The sequence below is a fragment of the Pteronotus mesoamericanus genome, unplaced genomic scaffold, assembly GCF_021234165.1.
Source record: "Pteronotus mesoamericanus isolate MK-2021 breed Mesoamerican mustached bat unplaced genomic scaffold, CSHL_Meso_final scaffold_54, whole genome shotgun sequence".
In the NCBI taxonomy this organism is placed as follows: Eukaryota; Metazoa; Chordata; class Mammalia; order Chiroptera; family Mormoopidae; genus Pteronotus; species Pteronotus mesoamericanus.
Genome location: NW_026555321.1, coordinates 62,166,771 through 62,192,555, shown reverse-complemented (window position 1 = coordinate 62,192,555; position 25,785 = coordinate 62,166,771). Strand labels below are relative to the sequence as shown.

The window sequence follows — 25,785 nt, the reverse complement described above, 5'->3', positions numbered from 1 at the left end:
TGCCATTTGTATCCCTTCCTTTGGCAAAATTATAGGACTCTTAGCATGGAGAATGCAACTGTCAAATAATGTAAAAATCTGAACTGCCAAAAAACCCACTTGACATGGCAAAAGAGTTATAATTTTTTTAATGAGTTAATTAAATAGGCAATTGAGCAAGTAAATTCTTCACATAAATAACTTTTATGATGTATAATCTACTCCAGATTCTGAGGACGAAGACCTGCCACTGAATCTCAGATGTTTAAGAATCACAGATGCCTCCCTGCAACACCCTCGTCCTAGAACCCACAGCCCATAGCTGCTCCCTGTTGTCATCGGGATAAAGGATGTCCTACCCAGCCCTTCTTGGGATACCCCTGCTTACTTCTCTGGCTTCATTTCTTACCTCCCCTTCTCCTCTGAAGTTTCAACAACATGGAGTTGCTGTAAGCTGTGGCACCTCCCATACCTGCACTAATTCAAGGGATGCCTTCCTCTGACTACTACCTGGCACCTAAGGCTCATCTCTGATTTAGCATCCTCCAATAAACTTTCCTTAGCTCCAGTGCTCCTATCTCTGTGGACTTGGCTCTCGTTGTCTGCATTCCCATCTGTCAAGATCTTGATCTCAATCACTGAACTTAGCTCATGGTTGAACCATCTGTTTGTGGTGTTTCTTTCCCAAGCAGATTGCATTTCCTTGGGGATGAGGAATACATCTGGTCCATCTTTGGGTCTCCTATGGTAAAAGCATATAGAAGATGCTTAATCGACATTTGAATGAAGAATCCAATGAGCACCAGGATGCTATATTAGCTCAGTTGTGTGTGAGATGGTGCCAAAGACATTTTTGGTATTCAGATACTTAATAACACTTAAAATGTGGGGTGCTTCACAAGGAGCCAGAGATAAAGGAGATAACTAAGCTAATGTAACTACCTCTTTGGAGTTAACATAGTTAAGACTATGTAACATCTTGTGACAGGTGCTATGCTAGAAGTTATCATCAAAGAACTTTGAAATTCAAATGCATGAGAGTAAATAATTCTACCAACAGATTTCAAGCTACTGTATACAGAGCAATTAATAACCTAACTTAATTGATTGTCAATAAAATAGAGATTTTTAAGGGGCTTCAGAACGAGATAAATCTGACTTTAATTTGTTTCTCATTGTTATCTTGAGCGAGTTATTAACCTCTCTGAGCATCAGTGCTCTTATCTGTAAAAGGTGATAAACATGATTCCCACCTCATAGGATTGCCATGAGTATTAAATGAGATAATACAAGCTTAGTACAATGCCTGGTACATAATAAGCATTTAGTCACTGGTAACTATTGTTTTAATGTTGAAGAATTCATTATAGTGGGCAACTCTGGAAAAAGGTGGAGGGACTCCTGAAGAGTAGGGTAGTGCCAGCATTAACAAAAGTATGGATGCTGGAAAATACATGGTTTGCTCAGGAGCAAAGCCACAGTAAATGAAGTTGGAATTTAATTCAGTTATCTGGAAGTCTAAAACATTGTAGTTTAAAGGATGTTGGCATGGTCCTGTAGAAATGATGTTAGATTTTTAGAGTAAGGAGACCCATCTCCTAGTTCAAGCTCCCCTACTAACTCTACCCTTTAGGCCCTGAGACTCAGTTTCTTCATCTATAATAAAAGGGGGCTGACAACTGCCCCTGCCACCTCCTGCATCACTGGCCCACATTACTGATAAATGTCTCTTTTCCATCAAGCTGGGCCTTAGTTCCTTTTCAACAGTTTTCTGAGCAGGTATTTCAAATGACTAAAACTGGCTCCAGTAAAACCTACTTGCCATGTCTGCACTGGGTGGTTGTTAATGTTCTTTCAGCTGTGCTAAATAAGTCTAGATTTTTTAGGTAATGAAAATGTGTATATTGTATTAGAATGAGTCCGTATTAATATTGAATTATTTCTTGCTTCAGAGAAATATACTCATCTAAATGATATATAGATCTCATGTTAAGATCTAAGAAAGTAGTAATAATTAAGTATGCATTTATCATGAAGTTAACATAAATTCATTTACTGTTGTAAAGGCTATTCATGCATGTTCAAAATTTAACCTACTTTGGGTTTTGTTCAATTTCAGATCTGAAAGTTCATCTCCAGACCACTGATTATGGCAACTTCCTGGCCAATCAAGTCAACCCTCTCACTGTTTCCAAAATTGACACTGAGATGAAGAAAAAGCTGTGCAGAGAATTTGAATATTTCCGGAATCATTCCCTGGAGCCCCTGAGTACATTTTTCACCTACATTACGTAAGTGGTATTAAGAAGTCCTGGTATGAGGTCATATCAACAGGTACAGGTGGGATCTTAGGTGGATTTTTTGGCTTAAGATCTTTTCTATTGTTTGTAGACGTCAATATATTCAAACCCTAGCAACTGATAAGCTCAGGAACCGTGTTTCCACTATTAGAAAACACATTTTGCTTATTTATCTACATGATTACGTAGATGGTAGCCTCTGGATAAAGTGGTCAGTTTTCTTCTTAAAAAATGATTTTAATTTATAGATTTAATGCAATCCCTATTAAAATGCCAATGACATATTACACAGATATAGAACAAACATTTCAAAAAATTATATAGAACAATAAATGACCCCAAATAGCCTCAGCAATTTTGAGAAAGAACAAAGTAGGAGGGATGACAATACTTGAAATCAAACTATATTACAAGGCCACTGTAATCAAAAGAGTCTGGTACTGGCATAAGAACATATACATAGAGCAATAGAACAGAATAGAGAGCCCAGAAATAAACCCATGTCTCTATGGACAATTAATATTTTTAAAAAGGGGCAGAAGCATAAAATTGAGTAAAAAAGGCTTCATCAACAAATGATGTTGGGAGATCAGGACAGCTACATGCAAAAAAAAATGAAACTCAACCACCAATTTATATCATATACAAAAATAAACTCAGGGTGGGTAAAAGATTTAAATATAAGTCATGACACCATAAAAATCCTAGAGGAGAATATAGGAAGGAAAATTTCAGATATTCCACACAGCAATAGTTTTACTGATTTGTCTCCTAGAGCAAGAGACATAAAGGAAAGAATAAACAAATGGGACTACATCAAATTAAAAAGCTTCTGCACTGCTAAAAGGAAACATCAGCAAAATGAAAAGGGAACCAACCAAATGGGTAAATATATTTGTGTATGGGAAAATATACTTGCCAATGATACTTAAGACAAAGGTTTAATCTCCAAAATGTATAAAAAACTCACAGAACTCCACTCCAGGAAGACAAAAAAATCCAATTATAAAATGGACAAAGGACAGGAACATGTGCCCTAACCAGGGATTAAATCAGTGATCTTTTGCTTTGTGGGACAATGCCCAACCAACTGAGTCACACCAGCCAGGGCAAGTTTTCACTTTTATAACAAGTGGCGTTGATGGTTAAAGTGTTTGGGCTGTTGGGACTGACAACAGGTACTGTGTGACATTTTGGATCACTTGTCGAGGTTGGACTGAAATACCACAAACTGTTCTTCAGGCCATATCTGCCCTTTCATAGTTCCCCCTGGAGCAGGATAAGGAGCTCCCATCATGGTTACATGTGTTGCATGTTTATCCTTCTCTGTCACCAGTAGTTACAGTCCTTCAATATAAAGGACCTTAATTCTAAAAAATGTTGAACTTATACAGAGTAGTAAAATGGTACTTTTACTAATCCAGTTCATAAATTATATCCAGTACTTGAAATTTTAGGCCCTCCAGGTGGCAAGCTGAGAACAAAGGTCCTCAGTATCTGGGCTATGTGTCATGTGCATACAATTTAAATGCAATATACAAAGTTGTGAATACAAGGCATAGGTCTTAGACTGGTTTAGAAAGGCATAAAATGAAACTATTCCTGTACTCCACATGTTCCCTGCTTCCCCATTCAGTTCCCTCCCCAAAAGTAATCACTTAGGTACTCTTCCAGAAAAATATTTACATTCATGTATTTAACCCATGTACATACTCAACCCATCCACCTGCATTTCAAATTTATATGAATGCAATCATATACCTTCCAAAATTTTTCCCACTTAATATTTCTAACAACTTTCCTTGTCGACATTATTCTTTTTTTAATAACTGCAAAGAATTCTGTGTTTGGTAGGTATCATGACTCAATTGACCAGTCTTTTACTAACAAATAACTAAACTCTTTTCATTACAAAAAGGTTAGCAATTAGCTTATTACTCTGTAGGTCTTGAATTTATTTCCAAGCTAAATTTCTAGCAGTGGAACTAATGAATCAAAGGAATTTTTTTCTTGGTAAATTTTGCTAAGTTGTACTTTCAAAACAGTGCATGAGAAAACCTGTGTTCTTACACCGTTAAGAACATCGGATATTATCTTTTAATTGCCCATCCAACAGGTTAAAAAAATTGTATGTCTTTGCTTTAATTTATATTTTTTAATTAAAAAAATCGAACATCATTTCAACTTATTAGTCATTTGTATGTGCTACCTGACAGATAATTTACCTATTTTTTTTGGTGTATTTAGTAATTTTTGGTTGATATATAAGGGCTTCTTATAAATTAAGAAAATTAGTCCTTCATAATATATGTTGCAAAGAAAATATATATTTTCTCAGTTTGATATAATTTAATATTTATGCTTCTTTGTTGTAGAAACATTGAAAATTTTTAATTAGCTATAATCATCAATCTTTTCATTTGTTGACTTCTGATTATTTTATCTTGTGTAGAAAAGCTTTCCCCACTCCAAATTCATAAATTCATGTGTCTCTTCTTCCATTCGTTTATTGTTAATGTTTCATTTTTTACATTTAAAACTTTGGTTCATCTAGAATGTATTTTGATGTAAAGAATGAAACTAGGGATGCAAATGAGTGTTTTTTCCCCAAAAGCTATCCAGTTTTTCCTCTGCTGTTTCTGCAAATAAGCAAGAAGATGTGACCATAGTCTGAGGAGGCAACAGGATGAGGTTGTCTGAGACTTGGTCAGTACCAGGTTCCTTGTTTGTGCCATCAGGCTTCCCATTAGTGCTGTGGGTCAGGACTTCACTCACAGGCAAAACATAGCTGCTGACATTTTTTAAGAATCCACAAATATACAATTATTCAGGGAGAAAAACTGAATATGAACTTGGGTTTTACTCAGTTTCTTTGAGACAATTGTGGAAAATCTTCCCAGCAGGATGGTTTTGCTGTCATACCTAGAGATGGGCAGAGTTTGAGGGCCAGAGAAGGCTGAGTGTCTGGGCTGAAACCTCGTGAGTGATGAGTAACAAGTCAGTATGCCTGGAGTAGGGGTGCAGAAAGGGAGGGAGAGACATGGGATATGGAAGCCAGAGAAGTAAATTAAGGCCAGGCTATGGACAACCTCCAACAGCTGGCTAAGAAAGCTGGGCTTTATCACCTCAGAGTACTTTCATGAGTGTGTGTATTGGTATCTGCAAGACCCTTCCTTAAATACAAAAATCTTAAGCAGAAACCCACAATGTAAATAGGCAAAAGGAAAGGCCAGTTTTGCTCACAGGACTCTTCTTTCCCATTATGGCTGGGTGAAATGCACAATGCTTGGGTTTAGGACTGAGTCAGATCCAACTCCTTATACAATCATCAGTGTCACCTGTGATGCATCCTGCATAGATGTCTGACATGGGTCATTAGATGTCAATGTCAGGAATATTTAAGATCCTTGAGCTGCAAGACCAGATGGCCCTAGTTCTGTGGGAGTAGAAATAACAGGCAAAGTATTCGACAATATTTGCAGAATATTATAGTATTCCTGGGCCCTTCTCTGTGCTCTATACACAGTGTCTCATTTAATCCTCCTGAGTAGTCTTATCACCATTTTAAGGATGAAGAAACTAAATTCTAAGGCAGTAACTTGCTGGAGCCACAGATCTATGAGGAGAGACATCATGGTTTGAAATAATTCTTAAAAGTAAGCTTTGTAAAATTAGTTTGCTCAGATTTTAAGTGAATTAAGAAAATCTGACCATGATGATGAAAATGACAACCTAATTTTAAGTGAGTCAGGAAGCTGCCAGGTTTTATACGTTTTGGATTGAGGGTCAGGTCTCACATGACGGAAATTTGTCCCAAATGTATGGGGAAATGCTGTCTCTAGAATGACTCTGACTCATTCTGTCGATGGTTCCTCTTAGGTGATGATTCCACAATTTATTGTTTCCTAATTTTAGAATCTTAAACATGGAAGAAGACTTAGTGTTATTTAAGCAAGCATAATTAAAATATACTCTGTTTCTAAAAAAAACTACTTGAGATTCCAAATATTTCTTGTCATTAGCTATATTTTAAAACTGTACATAATACACATGGTCACAGAGCCCTGGGTAGAATGTTAATGGACAATCTGAAGTAGAGAGGTAGTTGAGTAGTAATAGTATAATGCTAGTGGTTTTAGTAATGGACATGTCTTAATTTTAAAAATCTTATTTCTTCTGACAGCTGAGAGGATAGGAGAGAAATAAGTATGAGAAAGCAGTCTTTCTTGCTGTGAACTCGTTGTTATTTCTTTTTTGTATCTCTATCTAGAATCAATAATACAGAACAACTGAATATTTGTTGAATCAATATGATATCCTGTAATTAGCAGCACTTTACACAGGGCTAGAAAAATCTTCCCAGACAATTCAGAACTTCATATTTTATATAACACTTGAGCATTGGTGATTTATTAGCTAGTTTGTTAGGGGTAAAAACCAGAGGCAAATCTGGCGGAGAACACTGCTGTTGGATGGCGGATGCCACAAGACATCAGCAAAATTTGTTCCCAAAGGTTAAAGACATTAATTTAAGATCACGGATGTGGAAGTGTTTAGGTTGCCATCTGTACAAAAGTTACCCCGAGAGGGTTACAAGATCTTTTCCTTTGCTCTTCCTCAGCTTTCTGGGTAAGCATCAATCATCCACCAGGGGGCAATGACTGTTCCCACTAACCAGTTCTTAAAAGTACTGTACCCCCACACTACCCCCCACCCTGCCCCCATCAGTCAATTGTTCCAGCAAAGAGAGGTGAAGCCATCCTAGTCTGCAGAGACCAAAATCCACCCTGCTGCTTCAGATAGGTAAGGACCTCATTTTATCTTATCTTGTTTGCTTTATTTTTTCTTTTTAATGGAAAAGAAGAACATGTATATTTTTTAGTTTTTTTTATTTATTGAATTTATTGGGGTGACATTGGTTAATAAAATTATAAAAGTTTCAGATGTACAATTTTATGATACATCATCTGTATATTTTATTGTGTGTTCACCACCCCAAGTCATGTCTCCTTCCATCACCATTTACCCTTTTTCACCCAATCCCTACCCCCTTTCCTTCTGGTAATTACATACTGTTGTCTGTGTCTGGGTTTCTTTGTTTTGGGGTATTGGTGTGGGGGGCTCCTTAATATCTTAATTCTTAATCTATTAAGAATTTTCTACATAGTACATACACATCTTTTTTATTTAAAGTAAATAATGTATTCCATTGTGTTGGGTGTGCTGTAATTTATTAACTATCCCCCCTTTGTCCACTTAGGTGGTTTCATTTCTTTGCTATTTCATTTACTGCTGCAACAGACTTCATTGTACATGTATCTGGGCTTTCTCATGCCTGAACTTCTTTAGGATGGATTCCAGGAGTGAAATTGCTTTGTCAATGGATATGCAGATTTTAGATTTTGATAGATATTAGCAGATTGCTCTCTCATACTTGTTTCTCTCCTATCCTCTCAGCTCTGCTTTTTTTTTCTTTCCTTGTCATAAGAAATAAGATTTTTCTCAAACCTGTTATGACCAGTGTTTTGAGTATGATAAGGATGAGATCTGCTCACTACTGTTCGCAACAGTGTGAAAAACTGGTAATGATGAACACTTAACATGTTTACCCATGGAACTGGCAAGAAGAATTCCTCACTGGTATTTTCCTGTGAGTTACATAATGTTCACAAACATGGCTGGAGGAGGGGCAACGTTGGAGCAATCTCTCTAAAGTTATAATTCTCCTCAATGGAAAAGGATAGAAAAAGCAAAGACTAAGCAGCCATGACCCCAGAAAGGAAGCTCTGGGTAAAATTCTCTGAGCTTCACTTCTGTATACTTCAGGGGGCATCAGAGTTAGCATAACTGTATGAACAGAGAGGAAAGTTTATTCATTGAAAAATGTCATCATTGTGTTTGTGTACTGTGCACAATGGTTCAGGCCTCTTGGAGGCCATAAAAATGTGCCAAACAAAGTCCTTGCCTTTAAGGATATTATAGCTAGTAAAGATGTGTAGGAGTTATCTCTAGATGACTGCATTTGAGATAAAGATATGAAATGACTTATCCGAAGCACATAACTGAACAACAGCAATAGTAGTACTAGAATCCACGTCTTATCTCCTTAGATATATAACCAATATTGGTGAATGAATGAGCTAACTATTCCTCATGTTCAGCATGGTTAATGCCAATGTATATTGAAAATTAATTTCAACCCAGGATAAATATGAATATAAAAATTTAGGTGGAATAAAATCACTTCTAGCTGAAGACATTTTAAAAGTTTAATAAAAAATGTGGTATTTGATTATAGTCTTAAAGGATAGGAAGGATCTCAACTTTTAATAATTGTTGGGGAAGAGAAACTTCTACATTTAGAGAAAGTAGAAACAAAGACACTGATATAGAAAAGGACAAATAAATTGGAAGAATTTTTTATGTGAACTGTCAGGTTAGAGCAAGACTATAGAGAATCTGAAGTACTAAAAGAAAGTTTTCTAAAGAATCCAGAGCTTCTAAGAGTTTGGGAAATCATATTGTTCTAAAATATACTGTTATAGGAAGTGCAAACATCAAAGTAATTTTTCAGTATTTTATTTTGCTAGAAGAAAAAATGAGTCTGAGAGCAAAATTAATTGCTTTTTACAATTATTTTATTTTTTCCCTTTTCTCTATTTTAAAAAGAGAAACTTCAGATAAGTAAGAAATGTTACTCAAAATGTCAAATTTCAGGAGGAAGCAGAAGGTTTATGGGGATACTCTCTGAATCTCAACATGCTATTTAGCAAATCAGACCAAATAGCCGGGCTATCCCAAGTGAGCATGTGGAATTAGTGTTGGATTGAATGAACCTGGAACATAACAGACGCATTCATCAATGTAATCAAGGAAAGTTTTCATTTGAAAATGAACACATTGGAAAAGACTTCCAACATGGCCCTGCTGTCCAGGTCACAAGGAGGAAATGTTAAAGGTAGATTAACACACTTTATTTTTTAAGTTCTGTTAAAGATTTTATTTATTTATTTTTTATAGAGAAGGGAAGGGAAGAAGAAAGGGAGAGAAACACTGATGTGAGAGAGAAACATCCATCAGCTGCCTCTCACATGCACCCCAACTGGTAATGAAACCCACAACCAGGAATGTGTCCTGACTAGAAATCAAACCAGTGATCTTCACCTTGCAGGACAATACTCAACTAACTAAGCAATACTGGTCAGAGATCACATTTTATAGAATTTCACTGAGGAATGAAATTATTTAACTTACATCAAATATGCTTCACACACACCCCAGTCCTTTCCATGAAGAGTGACCCCTGATTATGTATTTTATGTCCCTATAGCTGTATTTTCCACATGGACAAATGTGACCTGGGAAACCTTATCATTCTGGTCACCTGGTGCAGAATCATTACTGAAAATACTGCATAAAGTGCTGCAGACCCAGTCTCTCAGGTGGAAAGACACCTGATATCAGGACATGGCCCCTGTGATAAAGTCACATGCTTTTATTTTATTTATTTTGAAGGTTTATTTTATTCTCATTCAAGAGAAATAGGAGGGTAGAGAATGAAACATCTATGCAAGAGAGAAACACCAATAGGCTGCTCCAACTGGAGATCAGGCTGCAAACTTCAGCATGTGCCCTGACTGAGAATTGAATGGGCAACCTTTCAGCTACAGGATGATGCTCCAGCCAACTGTGCCATGCCAGCCAGGGCAAGTCACAATGCCTTTAGAAATAAATCTGTTATAATCACTAAGTTTATGAAATTAGTTGCTATGCAGTCATGCCCAAAGGGAGACAATCAGGCTGTCTTGAAGAAACTCCATCTAACACAGGGAGTCAGGCTTTTTTATATATAAAAACAATTATCATAAATTATGACTAATTAACCAGTGTTGTTTCAAGATTAATAATTATATTCCCAAAATGATAACATCAAACCTCTTAAAGTTCAGAAATCTTAAAGGAAACATCATAAAGCACATGCCTAGGTTGTGAGTTCAATCCCTGATCAGAATGCTTGTGGGAGGCAGCCAATCAATGTTTCTGTCACATCAATGTTTCTCTCTTTTTGTTTTCTCTCCCCAAAAATCAATAAATATATCCTAAGGTGAGGATTAAAATAATAATAATAATAATAATAACCACACAAGGGTAACTCTAGGACTCCAATATGTAAAACAGGATGGTAACAAGTTTTATAAAATATATTTAAGTCACACTTTGGGCTAACATCACATAAAGGAGCATGATTTATTGTCTTATAGACAGTCCAGTCTTCCACACCACACCTGGATTGATAATAACCCCTTATCTTCTAAGAGCAATAGGTACATTTAGAAAGGATTCTGCTGAGTAGAGCTAAGTGTAAAATGACAAAGATATAGAAATCTCAGGTTTAATAAGAATATAAAAATGGCAAATTTTTTACATGAGAAATGATGTGGCTTATAGTTTTCTGCTCCTGTTCCTCCAAAGTACAGCTTATAGGAAGACACCTTCCTCTGATGGTGTGTGACCTTCCTTAGTCAAGTCACTCTATCAAGGCTGTCATATGTATTGCAAATTTGATGCCACCACTTGCAGGTGAAAAAATACTTCCTTTTTAAGACTGAGGAAATAGAGCTCTCATTTGTAAGTCATAGGTGGGTTCAGAATTGGGTGTATCTGCTTCATAGCTTGGGCTTCTTCTACAGTGACAACTCAAGATTTACACACTGCTGTCATGTGCATTTGAATGTGACCATGAGAAGACAGTGATAGTCAGCACTTTCCCACTGAATTGCCCCAACCCGTTACCTTACACCCCCACCTTGCCTCTCTTCCTGAACCAAGGCAAGCTTGACACTTCCTTGGAAATTTCCCAGTACTGAGCTGCTTTGTCATGTGTGCATTCTGAGCCATGGCTTTTCTTTGTTTTCACCCATCAATAAGATTCTATCCATTTCAAATGTTCTATAAATTTACTAAAATCTCTGGTTCCCTTGTGATCCTCCATGGATGAATGTCTTACTTTTTGTGCACATTGAATATCACTATGGTTTGGGGAAGGCAGGTAATACAGGATCAAGCTCAGCTCAAGATCTAACAACAGAAACCTCAAAGGATGTGCAAAACCCCTCCAGCTTTGACTCCTGCCCTTGGTAACTGCATCTTCAGAAAGAACCTGACACATTCCTTATGGATTTATTTGAGCTTCACCAAACTGTGCTTTTAGAAGACATTTCTCTTTTGTCTCATCAGATTGCTCAGTGAATGAGTCATTTCTCAGCTACTTAATAATATTTAAATACCTCAATCTTTTAACCATAGAACAGTTCTTCTAACATGCCACATTTATGGCTCTCCATCATCTGACCTTTTCACAACTGTTCCATTAGCTCACAATTTGAAATGTATCAATAGAAAAGGTATGATAGTTCCTTTCAAGATCCTTAGACAATATTGAGAGCAAAGGAGAAAGAGTAGCTCTAAGACCAAAAAGTAAATGTCAAAGTGTTGTCTGACCCTGAGGTGTTTTTTCTGAACCTAACAGGGAGCCAGAGTTTGGTTTTAAGGTCTGACTCTGCCTCTTTCCCGCAGTTACCTGAGACAAGGTGTGAATACCTCTCAGCCTTAGTTTCTCACCTGTGAAGTGGTGACTATCATGGTCTGTACAGAATTGAATTGTGAGGTTGAATAAGAGCATGTACATGTCCAGAGCACATAGAAAGAACCTCAAAGAGTTGGCATTTTTTAAGGTTTATTTTATTTTTTTGTTACTATTCAAATATTATTGTCTCCATTTCACCCAACTCTCTTCCCCACCCCACCCTCAATCCCACCCCTCCTTGGCTTTGTCCATGGGTCCTTTATCCATGTTCCTTGGTGGCCCTTCCCCTTCTTTCCTCCATTATCCCCCTCTCCTATCCCCTCTGGTTACTGTCAGTTTGTTTTTCTTTCAATGTCTCTGGTTATATTTTGTTCACTTGTTTATTTTATTGATTAGGTTCCACTTAAAGGGAAGATCATATGGTATTTGTCTTTCATCGCCTGGCTCATTACAGTTAGCATAATGCTGTCCAGCTCCATCCATGCTGTTGCAAAGGGTAGGAGCCCCCTCTTTCTTTCTGCTGTGTAGTATTCCATTATGTAAATGCACCATAGGTTTTTGATCCTCTCATTTAATGATGGGCACTTAGGCTGTTTCCAGCACTTGGTTATTGTAAATAACACTGCTGTATTTACAGGGATGCATAGGTTCTTTTGAATTGGTGTTTCAGCATTCATATGATATAATCCCAGCACTGGAATTGCTAGGTAAAAAGGCAGTTCCATTTTTAGTTTTTTGAGGAAATCCCATACTGTTTTCCATAGTGACTGCACCAGTCTGCATTCCCATCAACAGAGTACTAGGGTTCCCTTTTCTCCACTACCTCACCAACACTTGTTGTTTGTTGATTTGTTTATGATGGCCATTCAGACCAGTATGAAGTGGTATCTCAAGCATATGTACTTTTAAAAAATTATTTTTACAACTGGATATTCTCAAAATTGAGTCCCTTTCTCCATCATGATTTTAGGTGACTTCATGATTCCTACAGGTGCCTTACCAGTTATAGAATAAAATATTTAAGAAAGGCTATAAATGAGGATGTTTCTCTACATTGTAGACTCTACGGCATGAGTAGGAAAGGAATTCGCCTAACTGAAGAGGCACTAATCCTGGGTCTGACATCACTTAGGAGCACAGGTACCCAAAACATGAGTGCTTTGAACCAGGCGAATTCCCAGGTGTTTTTAAGCTCAAAAATTACTCAGGCACCATCAGCAGTGATTTCATTGCTAACCACCATATGGATGGCCCTGAAAGTCTGTAAAGATTAGTCTGGAGAAAGTAAACTGTCTTCTGGTCCGATATCACCTGTCAACCCAGAGCGCCAATGATTATTATATACTGGTGTATACATGTGAAGGAGATTCAGGAAGGGATAGGAGAGACCCCTCCCTGCTTCTGACCCTGATATAGGCTGTGTTCTCACTTCATTTCCTGAACAACACTATGAGAACTAGTGTTATTGTCCCATCTTAGAAACAAAGCCACTTAAGTAATGAGTTGAAATAAACCAGAATCCAATCTCTATAGCTCTTTGCTATATAAGATAACAATACTCAGTAAACCCTTGTGCACATCCACACACACACTGTTGACATTGGTTGGCCATCAACATTGGTCAAATAGTCATCTTCAGATTGAGAATGTTGGCAGCTCATGTCTGCATTATAGGGGTGATATAAGAATCAGTAAAATGTCTGCTAAGGATTACTAAGTACTGGCTGCTGCCCCCTCAGGTAATAGCTTTTGAGCCCTACAGAGACAGTTAAAGATAAGCACTTCCACAGGAATGTCATTTTCAAGAGAGAAGGGTTCTAAAATTCCATAATGTCTACATTTGGTTCTACTGTTTGGGAGTGAAGAAACTTTATAGTTATGTACATTTTGTAAAGACATAATTTCCTGCTTCAAAACTTCCTTAACTAGACTTTTAGTGGGGCAAACTGCAGAGCCCCACCACGAAAGAGACTCTTTCCCAGCAGGAAGCACATCCTTGCAAAGGAAGTCAGTCAGCCATGCATCCTGACTCCAGGACATGCCAGTGAAAAGTGTTATTTCCAAGCCTGGATTGTGGTAGTGACTGAGTCCCATCACTGTCCCTTCACTAGAGGACCTCAACTTACCCATTAGTTGTCCTTTTGCTCTTCTGACCAACACCTCACCCTTTTGCTTAAACATCTTCACTTCTCTCTCATCTTAAAAAAGCAAATATCCAAACTGAAAGTGAACTACCTCCATGACTGCTGGGCGAACATACCATTATCTTTCCCTTCCTAACAATAGAGTTGTTAAAACTCTATTTTCCACTCATTTTAAACACACAGGCACCAGGTTTCTGTCTCTTTCCTCCTCCTTCCACAAAGTCCAGAGATGGTGTCCTCCCTGCATTCCCAGGTGACTTTTTAGTGTCTGTATCCTGTGTATACATCATGTCTGCCTGCATTTCCCCTGGCCTCTGATGCTCTGGCCCCTTCTTCCTAGAACTCTAGAACTTCCCAGAATTCTCTCTTCTGGTTTTCCTCCTACAATCTATCAGTGATTCTTAGATTTCATCAAGGTCCTTAGATGTTGAGATTTCCCTGAGTTCTCAGGACAGAACTCAATTCACACTAGGCTATGATTCCCAATGACAATGCCTTTACCTAAACCCCCCCCCGTACCCCCACTGATGTCTCTGTCCACTGTTGGCTCAGGACTGTGCCTTGGTGAACTACCAGGCATGACCTCTGGAAAGCTTCCAGGCACACTGAACTTATCCTAACCTAAACCTGCCCCCACAGCACTGTTTCCCCACCAACTCTCTCTCCCAGATAATGGTTCCACAACCCGAGACTTTTGTCACCCTCAACTACTAGGCAGCATATGTGAGAGCTTAGAGGAAAGTTACAAAGTGTGTTTCTCACTTCCCTCATTCAGTAGCCATGTCATGGAGAAGACATTACCTATTGCCACCATGGTGGTGTTGTCATGATTAAATAGAATAACTTGTGTGAAGCACCCTGCTATGTAAGCACTTACCTCTCCTCCTGTGTAGTCCATATTCCAAATAGACCATGATTCCCCTTCTTCTTACAGGCATTTGAATCTCCCATCACTGCTAACTGCCACACTGTACATCTTCACTGCCGGGACTCTGTGCCCAGCCATAGCCAGACATCTGTGCTCCAGCCTAGACAAATGTCCTCTGGCATGGGGACACTTCCCACTGCCAAGCTGTCTGCCTAGACAGCTACTCACCCTGCAGGCTTCAGCTTGACCTGGAAAGCCTGGTCCCAGACAGATTGACTGCTGGCTCTGCACCCCCAAACTACCTTGTCACTTTTTTGTCAGAGTGTGTACATTTCACTACAATTTATTCTAGTGGATTCTGTACCAGTTCCTCCCCTAAACTGGACTCTCTATGAAGGAAGGTCTGTGTTTCTGTCACTTCTTGACCTCAGTGCCTAGACTCTCCTAGGTGCTAAGCCTGTGAGTGAACAAGCATGGGGAATCCCCCAGCAGGGCTCACATGGGTAAGGAATCACATAAAATATGAATCAGGACTCCTAGGGATGGGGCGGAGGGGGAGAGTGGCACAGCTACAAAGTTCACCACCTGGTCTCATAAGAAGAGAAGAATACAGAATCTTTTTTTATTATCTAAATATTAAGTACTAATAAAATATATTTAACTTTTTAAACTTATTTTTAAATATTTTAAATTTTGAATCCTTGATGCTGAACTTCATCACAGATTTAAATATTCAGTTTTCAAAATTGAATAAATCACTCTGGGTCTGCCTTTCTCAGAATTTTTAGCCCTTTTTCCATCCATCCTGATAAAGCAGACACATTATACCCTCACTCTCACCCCACTCATGTGACAGTTACCTGCAGAGGTCATCTTCTCATAGTATTAATCAGCTATTATAGCACTGAATGTGCTTTTTCCAACTCTGGCACCCTATGGAGTCCAATATTTACTCACTCACATCTCTCACACACCACAGTTTAAAAGGAAGAGACTCACATATTTCCTTAACCAAAGCATTGGGGCCTGATGGTTGGTTTTACCAGTGAGTGGGGTGCATTTTACTCGGATGCAGATGTTTTCCTAACGTCCAAACCTTCTTCTGCATCAGGTGCAGCTACATGATTGACAATGTGATTCTACTGCTGACCGGCACCTTGCAAAAAAAGTCTGTGAAGGAAGTTCTGGGGAAGTGCCACCCACTGGGCCGGTTCACAGAAATGGAAGCAGTCAACATTGCAGAGACATCTTCCGACCTCTTCAATGCAGTCCTGGTGGAAACGCCCTTAGGTATGAATGTGGACATGATGCTATAGATGCCTTTGAGTGTTGTCACTGTCTTCAGGAAATGTACACCCAAATCACGGTTTTTCCCATGAGTACAGTGTCAGTCTATAGGGATTGCCAGAAGTGGAAGGGACATGAAGGAAACACCTAGTACAGCTCCCTAATTTCTCAGATCAAGACAAATGAAGTTATTGGTTGGCCAAAAAGTACTCTGTCTTTTTCTGTATAATGAAAGACATTTATCATTTTCACCAATTACTTTTTTTTATATCATGTTTATTCTATCACAGTTGTCTCAATTTTTCTCCCTTTGCCCTCCTCCACCCATCCCACCCTCCACCCCTGCTCCCACAGTCAATTCCCACTCTGTTGTCCATGTCCATTAGTCATTCACACATGTTCCTTGTTTAGTTCCTTCTTCATCTTTCCACCATTGTCCTCCTTCCCCATTCCCTCTGGTCACTTTCACTCTGCTCCATGTATCCTTGCCTGTGGTTTATTTTATTCATTAGTGTACTTTGTTGAATATATGCCACTTATAAGTGAGATCATATGTTATTTGTCTTTCACCGACTGGCTTATTTCACTTAACATAATATTCTCCAGTTCCATACATGATGTTGCAAATGGTAGGAGTTCCTTTTCTCTTTCATTTTTTTAAAAAATGGAGATAGATTTTAGTTATTTATTTTTTTTAATGTCTAGATCCATTATAAAATATTTAAAAATTTAGGGACAGACAGAGGAATTGGCTTTCACTTACCTTAATGGGTAAGAAGTGTGGTGGAGGCTCAACAAGGTGGGCTGGGCGCCCACAGGCAGGAGCACCAGAGAGATATTGAAACAGCTAGTTGGATCCCCATGAGAAGAGCAGGTTCTGAATAATAAGTGGGGACCTCCAGCCTACTGTACCAAAGCCCAAAAAAAGCACACAGAAAACAGACAACTGCAAAAAGCCTAATGATGCTCTTTGCCAGAGACAGGCAGCTGGAGACATAAAGAGCCATTTAAAGAGCCAATACAAAAACTTTCAGTGGCAGCCACCTTCCTTGACCTCTGGGAAAAGGTGGGAGCAGAGTGGGCTGGAGCAGAGTGGGCTGAGGAAAGATTGGTGAGGAAAGCTTTGGAAGAAGAACTGAGACAGTGGCCAGCAGGTCATCAGTGCTGACTAACATCCCATTCCTCAGCTTCCATCTTGCTCAGGCATAAAGGACACAATAGCCTCACCCTCAGGAGGCTCTACCTGGACCCTGTGTTGCGCATGGGCCTGGGTGCTGAGTGCTGAGTGGCCAGCACAGATACTAGATCCCTGACTAAAGGGGACACAGAGCTGTCTAAAGGCACTCGAGGAGACACTAGAGAAAGAGGCATTGTGAAGAGAATTGGGGGAGTAACTGGGGGAATCCTGGTACTGACTCCTCACCCAATCCTCAGTGTCCATCTTGTGCAGACAGACCACTCCCCTGAGTGGCAATAGTGTGAAAGAAAACAATAACTTTGCCCTCAGGACACTCTACCCCAGCCAGGAGTTGTGCACAGGCCTGGGTGCTGAGTTCTGAGCAGCAATCATAGATAGAAGATGGCTGGCAAAAGGGGACACAGAGTGGTCTAGATGCTTGAGGAGAGACTGGAGACGTAGGCATTTGGGAGAGAACTGGGAGTAGCTGGGGGCATCCTGGTGCTGACTCCTTGTCCAATCTTCAGTGTCTGTCTTGCTTAGGAAAACCACTCCCCTGAGTGGCAAGAACCTGAAAGGACACAATAATGCTACCCTCGGGAGGCTCTGACCCAACCTGTGGTGCTTAAGCCTGATGGCTGATGTCAGAGTGACTAGAAGAACAATTGCAGAAAATAGATGCAGACACTAGATTCTGGGAAGTCTCAAACAGACTGCCTAAGGTCACACAGGGTCAACATCTGACATAATCAGAGGTAGACACTGAAAAAAAAATTGAGCCATCTACTACCATACAAGTACACACCACAAAGTCAAGAAATCAAAGCAAATCAATTAAGAAGCAGAAGCAAAAAAGAAGAGTCTTACAAATAATGGGAGGAAAAAGAAACACCACCCCCCCCAATCAAGGAAAAGGAGAAATCCCCAGAAAGAGAACTAAATTAAATAGAGGCAAGTAAACTATCAGATATTGAATTCAAAACAACGCACCTAAGGAACCTCAATGAGCTCAGTGAGCTCAAAGATCATTATGCAAAACTACAGAGAAACTATGAAGAACTTACTGCAAACTATACCAGCATAAAAAAGGACATAGAAGCTATCAATAAGAGACAAGAGGAAATGAAGAATACAATTTCTGAATTGAACAACACAGTAGAAGGAATCCAAAGCAGGCTGGATGAAGCAGAGGATCGAATCAGTGAGCAGGAAGATAAGGTAGAAAAAAGCTCCCAGAAGAGCAAAAAAAATGAAAAAATAAACAAAGAGAATGGAGAGGCATTTTGGGAAATGCAGGACAACCTGAAATGTAATAATATTTGTATAATAGGGATACCAGAAGAAGAAGAAGAGGAGCAAGAGATAGAAAATCTGTTTGAAAAAGTAATGATGAAAAACTGCCCTAATTGGAGGAGAGAAAAAGTCACGCAAGCCCAGGAAGCCCAGAGGGTCCCATTCAAGAAGTACACAAAGCGTTCCACTCCAAGACATATCATCATTAAAATGGCAAATATCAAAGACAAGCAGATGATCCTAAAAGCAGCAAGGAAGAAAAAAGTAGAAATATACAAGGGAGCCCTGATATGGCTAGTCCCTGACTTCTCAACAGAAACAATACAAACCAGAAGAGAATGGCAAAAAATATTCCAAGTCAAACAAAGGCCTGCAACTAAGACTGCTCTACCCAATGAGGCTCTCCATTAAAATGGAAGGTGAAACAAGGGGTTTCCCAGACAAAAGAAGACTAAAAAAATATGTCTCCACCAAACCAGCACTACAAGACATGCTAAAGGGACTGGTTTAAGAAGATGAAGAAAAAGAGTGAGAAAGAGAAAAACACCAGTACAAAGGGAAAAAATGAATAAAAACCTATTAATAATAACTTTAAAAGTAAATGAACTAATGCTCCAATCAAAAGAACAGGATACCAGAATGGATTAAAAACATGACCTGCACAGATACTGCCTACAAGTGACCCACCTAAGAACAAAGGACCTACACAGACTGAAAGTGAAGGGATGGAAAAAAAATTCTAAGCAAATGGACAGGGGAAAAAAACAGGGGTAGCAATATTTATATCAGACAAAATACATTTCAAAACAAAAGTCTCTGACAAAAGACTCAAAAAGATACTTTATAAATATAGTCAAATAAAGAACCACTGAAGAAGACATAAACATTGTAAACCTATATGCACCTGGCATAAGAACACCCAAATATATAAGAAAAATCTTGGAGGACTTCAAGAAAGATAGAGACAGCAACACACTGACAGTAGGAGATATTAACATCTCAGTGCCAAAAATGGATAGATCTTCAAAACAAAATATAAACAAGGATATTGTGGAACTGATCCAAGCACTAGATCAAATGGACTTAACTGATAAAGATAGAACCTATCATCAAAAAGAAGCAAAATACACATTCTTTTCAAATGCACATGGAACATTTTCAAAGATAGACCACATGATAAACACAAAACAAGCCTCAACTAATTCAAGGAAATTGAAATCATAACAAGCATTTTCTTGGACTGCAAGGGCTTGAAACTGGAAACCTACCTCAAAGGAAAAACTCAAAAACATTCAAACTCATGGAGGCTGAATAGCCAACTATTAAAGAATGAATGGGTCAAGAATGAGATAAGAGAATAAATCAAGAAGTTTCTGGAAACAAATGGAAATGAACACACAATAGTCCAAAACCTATGACACAACAAGGCAGTCCTGAGAGGGAAATTAATAGCAACACAGACTTATCTTAAAAAGATAGAAACATTTTAAATAAATGACATAACCTTAAGCTTCAAGAACTGGAAAAACAGCAAACAAATCCCAGAGCAAGTAGAAGGAAGGAAATAAGATCAGAGCAGAAGTGAATGACATAGACAATAAAAGAACAATTCAAAAGATCAATAAATCCAGGAGCTGTTTCTTTGAAGTGATAAAAAACATTGACAAGCCTTTAAACAGACACATCAAGAAAAAAAGGGAGAGGACCCAAATGAATAATATCAGAAATGAAAGAGGAGAAATAACAACTAATACCACAGAAATGCAAAGGATTGTAAGAAATTACTATGAGCGATTATATGCCAAGAAACTTGAAAACCTCAATGAAATGGACAAATTTCTAGAAAAGTATAATCTTCCAACACTGAATGGAGAAGAAGCAGAAAGCTTGAAGTGACCAATAATAACCCGTGAAATTGAAGCAGTAATCAAAAAACTCTCAGCATAAAAAAAGCCCTCGGCAGGACGGTGTCACAGGGGAATTTTACAAAACCTTTAAGAGCTAACCCCTGTCCTTCTCAGACTAGTCCAAAAAATCCAAGATGAAGGAAGACTCCCACACTCTTTTTATGAGGCCCGCATCATCCTAATGCCAAAACCAGATAAAAACAGAACCAGGAAAGAAAACTACAGGCCAATATCGATTATGAATATAGACGCTAAAATCCTCAACAAAATATTGGCAAACCGCATCCAGCAATACATCAAAAGGATTATCCACCATGATCAAGTGGAATTCATCCCAGGGATGCAAGGATGGTTCAATATCCACAAATCGATAAACATAATACATCACATAAACAAAAGGAAAGACAAAAACCACATGATCATCTCGATAGATGCAGAAAAAGCAGCCATTTATGTAAAAATAAAAACCTCAGCAAAATAGGAAGAAAGGGGGAATACTTCAACATAATAAAGGCCATATATGAAAAAACTACAGCTAACTTCATGCTCACTGGGAAAAACCAAAAGCTTTCCCACTAAGTTTGGGAAAAAGACAAGGATGTCTGCTTTCACCACTTCTATTCAACATAGTATTAGAAGTCCTAGCCACAGTGGTCAGACAAGAAAAGAAATAACAGGCATCCAAATTGGAAAGGAGGAGGTAAAACTACCATTGTTTGCAGGTGACATTATAGTGTACAAAGAAAACACTATAGACTCCACTAAAAAACTACTTCACCTAATAAGTGAATTTGGCATAACGGCAGGATACAGAGTCAATATTCAGAAATCAGAGACATTTTTATATTAACAATAAAATATCAGTAGCAGAAATCAGGAAAAAAATCCCATTTCCTATAACAACAAAAAAATAAAGTACCAAGGAATAAATTTAACCATGGAAGTAAAAGAACTGTACAGAGAAAATTATACAACACTAAAGGAAGAAATTAAGGAAGACACAAGTAAATGGAAGCACACACTGTGTTCATGGATTGGAAGAATTAACATCATCAAAATGTCTATACTATCCAAATAAATTTATAGATTCAACGTAATCCCTATTAAAATACGAATGATGTATTTCACACACATAGAGCAGACATTTCAAAAATTTATATAGAACCATAAAGAACCTCAAATAGCTGCAGCAATTTTGAGAAATAAAAACAAAGCAGGAGGGATCACAATACCGGACATAAAACTCTATTACAAGACTCCTATAATCAAAACAGTCCGGTAATGGCAAAAGAATAGACACATAGATCAGTGGAAGAGAATAGAAAGCCCAGAAATAAACCCATGTCTCTATGGTCAATTAATATTTGACAAAGGGGGTGGAAGCATAAATTGGAGTAAAAATAGCCTCTTCAACAAATGGTGTTGGGAGAGCTAAACAGCTACATGCAAAAAATTGAAATTGGATCATCAGCTGACACCATACACAAAAATAAACTCAAGGTGGATAAAAGACTGAAATGTAAGTCTTGACACCATAAAAGTCCTGGAGGAGAACATAGGCAGGAAACTCTCAGATATCCCACACAGCAACATTTTCACTGATATGTCCCCTAAAGCAAGGGACATAGGGGAAAGAATAAACAAGTGGGACCTCATCAAAATAAGAAGCTTCTGCATAGCTAAAAAAAAATCAGCAAAATGAAAAAGAAACCAACAGTATGGGAAAATATATTTGCCAATGATACATCATATAGAGATTTGATCTCCAAAATATATAAAGAACTCACATGACTCCCCTCCAAGACAAATAATCCAAGTAAAAAATGGGGAAAGGACCTGGACAGATGCTTCTCCAAGGAAGAGATACAGAGGGCACAGAGACATATGAAAGGATGCTCAGCCTCACTAGCCATCAGAGAAATGCAAAATAAACCACAAAGAGATACCACTTCACACCAGTCATAATGGCTATCATAAACAGATCAACAAACAACGGGTGCTGACAAGGCTGTGGAGAAAGGGGAACCTGGTACACTGTTGGTGGGAATGCAGATTGGTGCAGCTACTGTGGAAAACAGTTTGGAATTTCCTTAAAAAGCTGCAAATGGAACTGCCTTTTGACCCAGCAATTCCACTGCTGGGATTATACCCTAAGAATCCCAAAACATCAATTCAAAAAAACTATTGCACCCCAATGTTCCTAGCAGCACAGTTTACAATAGTCAAGTGCTGGAAGCAACCTAAATGCCCATCAGTAAATGAGTGAATCAAAAATCTATGGTACATTTTCACAATGGAATATTACTCAGATGAAAGAAAGAAAGAAAAAACTACCACCCTTCGCGACAGCACAGATGGAACTAGGGAGGATTATGCTCAGTAAAATAAGCCAGGGGGTGAAAGGCAATTACCATATGATCTCACCTATGTGGAACCTAACCAACAAAACAAACAAACAAGGAAAATATAACCAGCAACATTGAAAAAAAAACCCCAAGAGAGTCAAGAGGGAAGGTAGGGCAGGGAAAGGGAAGAGAAGGGTCAAGTCAGGGAACATGTATAAAGGACTCATGGACAAAGCTAAAATGGGGAAGGACTGAGTGTGGAGGGTGGAGGGTGTGAGATGAGAATAGTAGGGAGAAAATTGAGACAAATATATTTGCATAATAAAAAAGTAAAATTTAAATCCATTATAAAGTCTCAGCAATTAAAACAACATGACACCAGCACAGAAATAATCAAGTAGATCAATGATAGAAACTGAGTACTCTAAAATCAAATGTATATATCTGTCTAACAATGTAATATATCATTAAATTGATATTTCAAATCAGGGGAAAATAAGGCTTATTCAACAAATAGGTGCATGGACCACTATTACTTGAAATAAAATACATGTAGAGCCCTATTTCACACATTAAACAAGAAATATTCAGGTGAGTTAAAAATCAATATGTAAAATCTAAGGAGTTTTAGGAGAAAATTCAAAATAATAATTTTCTTACCCTGTAGTTACATATTCAAACCCAGAAGGTATAAAGTAAAATATTGACAATATGACTATATTAAACATTTAAGACTATACTGTAATATACATATTTAAAAAGTTAAAGGACAAGTACAATAGGAAAGTCTTTGCAACACATCAAAAAAGCATTAATTTTTTTAAGGATAAAATTCTACAAACATTTAATAAAAAATGGAAAAAGAATACCAAAAAGTCATTAAAAGATTTTTTAAAATAATAGAAACAGGTACAAAATATACCAAAACAAATTTAGTTTCAACAAATAATAGAGGAACATTGTAAATAACACATCATTGTCACAATCAGATTAATAAGTATTAAAAATATTGGTAATATCATGTATTTGTGACTGTGAAAGGAACTGGATATTCATAAACTCATTTCTTAATCTTCTTAAAGCAGTCCCTTTAGCTTATCTTGCAATACGGGTGGAGTTTGGTGGAGGTGTATCCTTTCAGCCTACTTTTGTCTGGGAAACTCCTTATTTCACCTTCCATTTTAACAGAGTGCCTTGCTGAGTAGAGCAGTCTTGGTTTTAGGCATTTGCTTTTCATGACTTGGAATATTTCTTGCCATCCCCTTCTGGTTTGTAGTGTTTCTGTTGAGAAGTCAGTTGCTAGCTGTATCAGAACTCCCTTGTATGTTATTACCTCTTTCTCCCTTGCTGTACGTAGGTTCATCTGCTTGTCTTTTATATTTCCCATTTTGATTATGGTGTGTCTTGCAGTTGGCCTCATTCAGTTCCTCCTGAATGGGAACCTCTGTGCTTCCTGGACTTGTGTGACTTTTTCACTCCTTCAATTAGGGAAGTTTTCCATCATTACTTTTTCAAACAGATTTGCTATCCCTTGTTCCTCTTCTTCTTCTTCTGGTATCCCTGTTATACAGATATTATTAAGTTTGAGGTTGTCCTGTATTTCCCTCAATGTCTCTTTATTCTTTTTTAGTCTTTTTTCATTCTTTTTTGTTCTTTCTGGGAGCTTTTTTCTACCTTATTCTCCTGCTCGCTGATTCAATCCTCTGCTTCATCTAACCTGTTTTTGATTCCTTCTACTGTGTTTTTCAATTCAGAAATTGTATTCTTTACCTCTGTCTCTTAATGATAGCTTCTATGTCCTTTTTCATGCAGAAATATTTTGAAGTAGTTCCTGGTAGTTTCTCTGTAGTTTTTCATAATTCTCTCTGAGCTCACTGAGCTCATTGAGGTTCCTTAGGAAAAGCGTTGTTTTGAATTCAATATCTGATACTTTACTTGCTTCTATTTCATTTATTTCTCTTTCTGGTGGTTACTCCTTTCCCTTTGACTGTGTGGTGTTTCTTTTTCTTCCCATTATTAATGAGGCTCTTCTCTTTTTTTTTAATTTTATTTTAATTTGTTTTTGCAAATACATTTCTCTCTGCCAACCCCCCACCACTTTCCCTAGACCCTCCCTCCTTCCCTCCCTCAGCTCTTCTCCTTTGGTTTTGTCCATGAGTCCTTGCTATCTGTTCCTTAACTTTCCCCTTCCCTACCTTGTCCCCGCCCCCCCCCTCCTTCCTCTTGTCTCCGTTGATTTCTTTTCCTTTCAGTGTTGATCTTCTTTCATTGCATCTTTGTATTGTTGGTTAGTTTCCACTTATAGGTGAGATCATATGGTATTTGTCTTTCGCCCCCTGGCTTATTTCGCCTACCATAATGCTCTCCAGTTCCATCCATGCTGTCGTGAAGTTTAGTAGTTCTTTTTTTCTTTCTGCTGCGTCGTATTCCATTGTGTATATGTACCATGACTTTTTGATCCAATCATCTACCGATGGGCATTTAGGTTGCTTCCAACACTTGGCTATTGTAAATTGTGCTGCTATGAACATTGGGGTGCATAGGTTCTTTTGTATTGGTGTCTTGGTGTTCTTAGGGTATAGTCCCAGCAGAGGAATCACTGGATCATAAGGCAGTTCTATTTTCAGCTTTTTGAGGAAATTCCACATTGCTTTCCACAAAGGCTGCACCAGTCTGCATTCCCACCAACAGTGGACTAGGGTTCCCTTTTCTCCACAGCCTCACCAGCACCTGTTGTATGTGGATCTGTTTATGATGGCCATTCTGACCGGTGTGAGGTGGTACCTCATGGTGGTTTTGATCTGCATTTCTCTGATGGCTAGTGATGCTGAGCATCGTTTCAAATGCCTCTGTGACCTCTATAACTCTTCCTTAGAAAAGCATCTGCCCAGGTCCTTTG

At 38.2% G+C, this 25,785-nt stretch overlaps 1 protein-coding gene across 1 annotated transcript in view; it reads left to right on the top strand.

Annotated features, from left to right (window-relative positions):
• The window catches only part of ATP6V0D2 (ATPase H+ transporting V0 subunit d2), a 58,190-nt gene that overhangs the window by 6,904 nt on the left and 25,501 nt on the right, over window positions 1-25,785 (top strand). The window contains exons 2-3 of the mRNA XM_054595903.1: window positions 2,099-2,270; window positions 15,989-16,167. Of these exons, the coding sequence (XP_054451878.1) occupies window positions 2,099-2,270; window positions 15,989-16,167 (351 nt within the window). The remainder of the gene's footprint in view (window positions 1-2,098; window positions 2,271-15,988; window positions 16,168-25,785) is intronic.